The 8,931-nt window shown below is 35.1% G+C and overlaps 1 protein-coding gene across 14 annotated transcripts in view; it reads left to right on the plus strand.

Annotated features, from left to right (window-relative positions):
* LOC5577368 (GRAM domain-containing protein 2B) overlaps positions 1-6,702 on the plus strand; it is a 139,221-nt gene extending 132,519 nt beyond the window's left edge. For all 14 annotated transcript variants that reach the window (XM_021851585.1, XM_021851575.1, XM_021851576.1 and 11 more), the window contains one exon: positions 5,397-6,702. In XM_021851585.1, coding sequence (XP_021707277.1) covers positions 5,397-5,537 — 141 coding nt within the window. In that variant the 3' untranslated portion in view covers positions 5,538-6,702. The remainder of the gene's footprint in view (positions 1-5,396) is intronic.
* The last annotated feature ends 2,229 nt before the right edge of the window (positions 6,703-8,931 follow it).

Consider the following 8,931-nt stretch of genomic DNA (forward strand, 5'->3'; position numbering starts at 1 on the left):
ACTGATCTATTCGGATAACTTTCTACGATCAGAAATACAGGTGTTTGAAAAATGAGCCTGAGCACCATTGGTCTACATGATATGGTCGAAACTCGCGATCCGAGAGTTACAATTTCGATCCTCGTTGAAAAATTTTGTCATCACTTTAATTATTGCGCTGAATTTTGAACAGCAGATGTGACAGAGCGCATGAGACCACATTTTGACACATTTCTAGAAAGAATGAGGCGCACTGAAAAAGGTCTCACAATGCGCTTGCAAGCAATGAGGCCTCCTGCACCTAGCCCTACAGCACGTGTAAAGTAACTCTATACCAAAGCGACTCTATAAGTTCATTCACTTTTTTTTTCGCAAAACTTATACACAACTACTTTCTAGGATCATTCCAGAATTAAATCTAACAACTACAGTGGCTCAATCTCATTTTCGTACGGGGCACTGTTTTCATATCAAGTTGGTAAAAATCTATTAAATGGTGCATGGACTTCGATATACTTTATCAATAATGAAGGTTATAGGTGCCATCTATTGTTTGGCAATGACAAACCATATTCATTTGCATAAATCTTTGGAATAATGGAAAAGTTTTGAGATTGTGTCTATAATTGACCCAATTCCATATTCGTACACCTAACAAAACAGAAATATACAGCACTCAAAACTAATTTTTAATGGACTAGATGATTACTTAAGCTCTTCGTTGTGTTGTTCAGATGCAGTAGAATACATTTGGAAAATTTAAAAGCGGACATATTTTAAACTTAAGCAAATTTAAGAAAAATACCAGTTTTCCCATGTTTTTTGCTAAAATATTCGGTAAGTCGAACAATAAATTGCATTTTTTTCAACATCACTTCCTTAATAATGATAACTGCGAATATTGAACAAGTTTCAAAAAATTATAATCAGTTTTAGAGTAGCTAGGAGTGGATATCGACAACTTATACTTTTGAATCTTAGGTAGTATAACATTTATAACAAATCCAAAACCAAAAATTTTAGTCAATTTCTTTATGTTTGGCTCCTAAATGTATATGCATAATCCATAGTTAATGTTCCAATCAAAACATTGCGTAATTATCATTTTTAATTTACATTTTACTACCAAACATGATTATAGAGATTTAAAGAATAAATATTATTGCCATAACCGCAACACAAACGTTTTTTTAAAATGATGAAAACAACAGGATATATTCTATTAAATAGTATATCAATGCTCTCTGCTCATTCAAGTTATTTTGTATTTTTCTTATAAAATCAATAAATTGCAAAATAGGGTGCTATTGTGAATATAATTTGAATATTATTTCAAAGATAATTGAATATTACGATGACATCAATTATGTGGAGGTATGTACAGCGTAGTTTAGGGTACTTTATTGTAAAACGAAGTTCGTAGTTCAAATTATTTTTACAGGCAAATTCAAAATTAACATTTACCTGTTGTTTAGAATGAACATTTGGTTTACATTGATTAAAAATATCATTTTAGAAGAGTTTTGAACTTATGGCACAACATTTTTTTGAACTCAAAAGGGATAAAAACTGTTTATGATTTCTGTAAACTATATATATATTTCAACTAAATTTCTATCAGAGCTTACGAGTATAATCTATAGATTGGATCCAATGACAAAAATAAACGTTATTGTTCGAATTGTAGGATTTAATAGCAAAAATCATTCGAAAACTGGCATTTTTCATAACTTTACTCAAATTTCATATATGTCCACTAATAAATTGTCCAAATGTATTTCACTACATCTGAACATCATAATAAAGCATTTCAGTAATCAAATAGAGCTTCTTAATTTAGTTTTGAACGTTGTGCGTATGAATTTTGGTAGGTGTACGAATATGGAATTGGGTGAATTTTAGACATCAATTCAATACTTTTCTATTAATCCAAAGATGAATGTAAATGGAAACATTTTGTGATTGGCAAACAATAGATAACACCTGTTACCTTCAATGTGGATAAAGTATTTCTAGCTCAATACTTCATTTAATAGTTTTTTACTAACTTGATGTGGAAACAGTATCCTGTACGAATATGAAATTGGACCACTGTATGTACTCCAAGAATCAAGATTTTTTCTTAAATCCATTCAGAGGTTCATAAAAGTGTTTCTCTGCGGGTTTCTCCTATGAGCATAAGTTAAAACATTCCTCCAGAATTTTATCCAGAGATTTGTACATACATTTTTCCAAGAATTCCCGTCAAATTCGTCAGGAGTTTCTTTGTAAATTTCTTTTAAAATACTTCAAGAACTCCTCAGAATTTGTACAGGTTTTTTTTTGGATTCTGCAAACTTTTTGGTAGCGTCTTTGAGATATTCATTGAAAAATTATTTGGCTAATATTTTCAAAGCTGAACGATCACTTCGACATCTGGTGGCTAGTAGGAGAACCGTCATAAAAGAGGTTGGGTTGAGAACGCACCGAGTGCAGCATAGGAAGGAGCACACATATTACACTTTTTCTCGGAATAGTTATGTTATAGACGATCAGAGAGCATTGAAAAACATGATAAACTTTTGTTCCTTCCAAAATGTACAGATCCGGTCAGTGCTCATGTACGATTTGTGGTATAAAATTGGAAAATTGGTGTTTGGCTACATAGGTTATAAACTTCCGGATTCTTTGTTTGTGGCTAAATTTGTTGTGAAATCATGCGTTTCGCAAGAATAAAGGGTCAAAATGATTATGCCAATGGAAAATAGTTTAATAATTAATTGATTATGAGCTAATTTTTGGGTCGACAAATTGAATTTTGGACGTAAACAAACATTTTCAATGACATTTCTCTCCTTCTTACCTAGCGACCTCTATGCTGGGTGGCGCATTAAATTTCCCTATAGGGAAATATGATGCGCCACTGTCATAAAGTTCGCTAGTGGAGAACGAGAGAAATGTCACTGAAAATGTTTGTTCACGTCCAAAATTCATTTTTTCAATCCTAAAATTGTTTAATTATCAATTAATTATTAAACTTTCTTCCATTGGCATAATCATTTTGGACCATTATTCTTGCGATCCGTTTGATTTCACATCAAATTTAATTAATCAAATTAATAATCCGGAAGTATATATCCTATGTTGCCAAACACCATTTTTTCACATGAATACCGACCGGATCTGGAAATTTTCGAAGGAAAAAAAGTTTGCTTCATACGGTGCGTTCTCAACCCAAACCCCTCTTTTGAAGGTTCTTCTACTGGCCACCAGATGTCGAAGTGATCGTTTAGCTTTGAAAATATTTGCCTATAAAATTATGAAAGTGAAAGCTGAAGGAAGCATTGAATGAAGTCCTGAAAAAATCCTTGAACTATTCCCTTATGTATATGTACCATGAAGAATTATTGTTTATTTGGAGGAATTCTGAGGAAAGATCAACGTGAAATGTTTTCTACTTAATTTTTCCAAAGTGTTCCTGAAAAATTCATGGAGTTCAAAAAATATTATTCTGAGTAATTTTCTTTCGTTTAGTTTTAGGTGGTGTTTTAATATAAATGGTCGGGCTTCATATTTTACAAACTCGAACCCGATCTGAGCCCGAAAAAAATGATTGTTGAAACTCGAACCCGTCCCGAAACACAAAATTTATCTGTGAAAAAACGAGTTTTTTTAAATAGTAAATTATACGTTTTCGATAAATTCAGGCTGGTGCTTGTTCGCAATTCTCGCCAAACTAGACCCAAACCAGACTAAAACCCTACTCTTTTCAAGGCCGAACTCGACCCGTACCCGATAGTTTTATAGCCTTTCAAATCCGACCCGAATCCAAAAAATCAAATTTTTAAGCCCGTACCCGACACGATTCGAAAACCCGAGACCCGACCATCTCTAGTTATTTGAGACATTCATAAATACTTAATGAGTCCTGGGAAGAATGCATGTTTCAATATTTAAAGGAATTCTGAGAAAAAATATTCTTGGCAAATTACAAGATTAATTCTTGGACAAATTTTGGTATAGTACCTGAACGAAATCATAACACAACATTTTAAGTACTTTTGGTTTAATCCTTGACACCCATGAAAATTTCAAATTTTTTTAAAATATCTTCAAAAGGATGAAATTCTTGGAGAAATTCTTGCAAAAATCGTCCTAAGATCTTTTTTAAGTGATTTCCAGAATAATCTGAAAAGGAAGGCTTCTAAGGAAGGAAGAATTCTACAAACTTTCTAAATATCCTGACATTTATCATGAAACCAAAAGATTCTTGAACATCGTTCCACGTATCCGACAATGCTTTCGGCAGCGTCAAAAAGGGTTTATTTGACTGTCCTCCAGTCCCCAAGAAGTACCATATATATCGATCTCGACTTCATCGTAATCGGCAACGCTGCCGTGTTGATGCGCGTGACATGTGGTTGTTTCAGTCCCGCTAGATTGTACAGAGGTGGGCGTTGGTACCGTACATCGTTGACGAAGGATGACGCGCTATTTCACCACCAATCAAAGACTCGGAATCAAAGTTAGTGCCACGATAGTTTCCCCGAGTAACACACACATATCAACAAATATATGACCAGATCTGGTTATATAATAGTAATTTTGCCTCAATTATAACATTAGTGCTACTCGGGTCTGACATCGGTTATATCGGAGAAGTGCCGTCCATCGATCAGAACGTGGTCGATTTGCGATTATGTCTGCTTTGGTGATCTCCAGGTGTACCGATATGGGAGGCTATGGTAGAAATAGATGCTTAGGTTGGCCATATTCTTTGAGGCGACGATGTCTATCAGTCTTAAACCGTTCTCATTCGTCAAGTGAGGGATGAACTGTGTCATTATTGATAACGAAACGCAGCGCCGGTTAACAGCTTGTTAAATAATAGTAAAAGTGTGTGTATAATTGGCGAAGAGTTTATGAGTCTTAGTACTTTAGCAAAAGTGCGATAATTATTTTATCCGTTAGGTATCTAACAATCAAGGTATCTAAACAATCGCCTCTTGCTAAAGTACTAAGACATTTACAATATTCTCCAATATCAATATTAGACACACGCTGTCGACCGGTCTCAATGGGCCTCATTATGTTGTCAATGATTCCACAGTCCATCACTCACGTTTTGCCTTGTAGAAAGCAGGAAGCATTTAATGCTTTTTCGCGGCTCTGAGATTCATTTCGATGGTATCGATGCGATGTCGATCAGTCTAATCAGTTTCGTCGGAAAATCATGTTTGATTGTTAACTTCTAACTCGTTTATTTTTAACTGACTCAAACAACGCTTTCAAATTTATAAGCGATTTGTATTCCTGGGTTTTGATGAGAGATAAATGTTTTTCCGCAGCCAAATAAGTTTTGCTAGAAAACCATGTGTCATAATAGCAGCAACACATAAAACTTCAGCTAATACCAATTTTATTTCTTTCCATTTCAGGTGCGCAAAAGTCTGGAAACTTTGTCGATCCTCCTGCACGACTCTACCAAGAAGTATGGTATAACCATAAGCAGCCCTGGCACCGGAGAAGTACCCGGTGCCGCGGACAGTTCGATACTGGAACCCGACTACGGGACGTAGCAAGTGAACAGACTCTGGCACATTATTGTAGGGGGAAAATGTGATGCAGTAGCAACAGTAGTTTATTTTGTACTATTAACTTATTATCGTGATATTTAGTTCGATAAGTATTTATTCACAAGGGAAGCTATGTTTGCATTTAAAAACGTAAATCGTGGAACAGAAGTCAAACGTCAAGTGGTGTGCGCAGGATCGGTCACAGGAAATAATTAGTTAACAGACGTAAAAGACAGCTTAAAGTAATAATAAAACAAAAAAGTCAGCAGATTGTAAGGGAAGCCAAGTTTCCTTCACGACTATCGTTGGGTTGAATGGTTAGTTTAACTATTCCTGTCCCAGCTAAGCTGGATACGCGTTATCGTTTTTTTTGTTTTGTAGATGTTTCGGAAAGATGTTTCTCAAGTTTCCTTATTGGTCAACAATACAAACTAGTCACACGACATTAAACATATTTGGACATGGTCCATTGGGTCAATGATAAAAATTAGAACAATTTGCTAACAAATTCTTACAACGCTTTGATTAAGTAATTTGTAATCTGGTCAGAATAGCCGTGGTTTATGAAGAAAACGCTTCAAATCTTTTTTTTCATTTTTGATGGACTTCACTGCTGTGTTGCTTCTTAAAGTATATGTTATTTGCGACTAATTATTATTCATGGTTTGTTAAAAGTATGCAACATTTTTAAATACATTTATTATTGTGATGATTTATTCCTCGTTATATGTTACTTTTGATTTTCTCTGTATGTATATGGCAGACATAATAAATGATCGTAAAAATGGAAACAATTACTTTTTCTAAACTATTCCTAAATACAAACTTGGCAGACAGAACTTGGTTCGAAGCGAGGAATTCATTGAAACATACAAAACGCAACTTTTCGTGGACGAAATAAGTACACATTGTCTGTGATAAACGAAATCCGGTGGGAGGATAAATCAAAATAACTAACCAAACAGAAGCAATTAACAATTTTGTGAACAAGAATTTGAGTGACAGGAAAGCAACCGATATCTTTAAAGTTGAGTTTTTTTTTTCTCGTGATTCAAGTTTTGTTTGACTTATCGCTAGATACTTTGCCCAGGTTGAATAAGGTTTTTTTCCTGCTTAGGTTATAATGCATTCTTTAGGAATACAATGGAATGGACTTGAATAGAAAGTACCCTCGAGTTTGTTTTATAATTTTATCCGAAAATCATAAGTGCAACTGCAATCATTTTTAGCAACTTTAGTTATCTATTTAGTGGTAGACTTGGCAAAATAAGCTCTCTAAGGATGAGCTCGTAAGCATACTTTAATATTTTTATGTTAAATTAGTAACCATCCCTCTATTTGATATTATTACGTTATCCTCTAACCATCAACAGTTATAAGGTGAAGATGTATCGAAGCCAAACCTCGAATTTTCAAGAGCAGAGTGAACCAGACAACCGTTCGCGCTGAAAACTTTATTGGTTGTTCACCACCAGCGTGACCAATGAGTTAAATTTTCAGCACAAACAATTGTATGGTTCTCAAGATTTTTGCATTTGAGAATTCAACTTTAAAAAATAGCTGGTCACCGAACTGCAGCCCTCGGCAGAGTTTTGTGCGGCCCACGAAAGGATTTTGGATGTTAATATCATGCAGCCCGCACATTGATGTGAAACTAAGATACTTTACATATTTTGTTTTTTCAAAATCGATCTAGACTAACATTTGGAAAGGGTCAAAGTTTGTTTTTACTTTCTTTATAAACCCGTATAACTCGAAAACGGTAAGACCTACAAAAAAGTGTTGTATGGGGGACTGTCGTGAAATTTCCTGACGTTTTAGAAAAAAAATGTTGAAAAAATAAAAACACATTTTCTACACTGAAAAAAAAAATATGATTCAAAACTTAAGAGTCGATTTAAAAAAAATGACCATTTCAGATTTTGATCATCCTTAAGCAAAAAGTTTCGTAATTAAATTTACTAAAAGTCGTCCATACATTGCAAATTGGGCATATCTAAGGGAAAAAAGTTTTTCTAACAACGAATTTTTCAAGTCCAAAACTGAATTTTTTTTCAAAGATTTTGTTCTAAACCGTTAAATATGATCGTGTTTTCAAGTGATTAATGAGTTTGAATCAGAAATAAATTGTATTTTTTATTGAGAATAGTTAAAAAACGGAATTATGCAGTGATTATGTTTTTTAAATGAAGGCAATCTATGGATTTCGCCTCTGCCTATGAGAAAATCAACTCCGTCTAACAATCCGACGGATTTTTATGGTTCGAAAGATTGCAAACATTGAAAAGGAACAACCTGATCCATACCCCATTAAATTTTCTTCTAGAAAATACTACTAAACGTACCAGTGTTACAAGCCAGATGAATAAGAAATAATGTTATTTTTTTATTTTTTTTATTTTTTTTTTTTAAGGCACTCCGTGCTCGTGGCCAATACTGTGCCGGAATCAGGTGATCTGTAGCTTCTTTACCGATACAGATCTATTTTTAACTTATTTATATTTACATCAACTTTCACTCTCTCCTACTCTTTTACTCTCACACCGAGCAGGTAGAAGAGAGCTCTGTTGTTAGTGAGGCTAGCTGCCTGCGAAGAGGGTCAGTTTGTCTCAGTCACCATCTGATACTGACGGAGGATGAATGTGCTCCCCAAAGCACGGTCCTCCGTGAGGCGTCTTCTGGTGGCTGGACGGGTTTTTTTGTGGAGGGGCTGGGAATCGAACCCATGACCTTCCGCTTATAAAGCGAAAGCGTAACCTCAAGGCTACAGACCCCCCTGAGAAATAATGTGTTCGAGCGTGGAGCTCTAATTGCCGGCCACCGGAGGTTTTACTACCCGCTATGTGCAATAGCGGCGCACCAAATCGTGGGAACGTGAAATTCACCACCACAGCACTTCACAATTACGGTTTCAACCGAAAACAGTAGCCACAATTTGCACTAAAATTTCACACCAGATGCACGAAACCTGGTTGCCACAGGATAATGTTCGCGCGCGATCTCTTCTCTACTAAGGGTTGATTAATTGCCACCGTTGGCCACAGCCGAAGATATAGTTTCGGATTCGAGATAGAGATTGTCATTTAATTTGCACTGCTCACTAAACTTTATTGCTCGAGAGAACGGACGAGGGAAAGAAAATGCTACCGATCGTTTTGCTAGTCTATTTTGTACTATTTCTTGATGCTGAGTATTGGGTATGTTACGTAACAATTTGCATTTGATTGAATGGGTACGGTGGTGTGTAGTGTGTTAACAATTTGCCTTTACAGTGGGTCATACAATTATGGTGACGGGTTGATTGTTTCAAATTCAGGGTCGTTTTTGAATTCAAAGAACTTAACTCTAGTACTATTTATAACTATTTACAATTATATACATTTGATCAGCATACTGC

Source organism: Aedes aegypti, chromosome 3, assembly GCF_002204515.2.
Source record: "Aedes aegypti strain LVP_AGWG chromosome 3, AaegL5.0 Primary Assembly, whole genome shotgun sequence".
Lineage (NCBI taxonomy): Eukaryota > Metazoa > Arthropoda > Insecta > Diptera > Culicidae > Aedes > Aedes aegypti.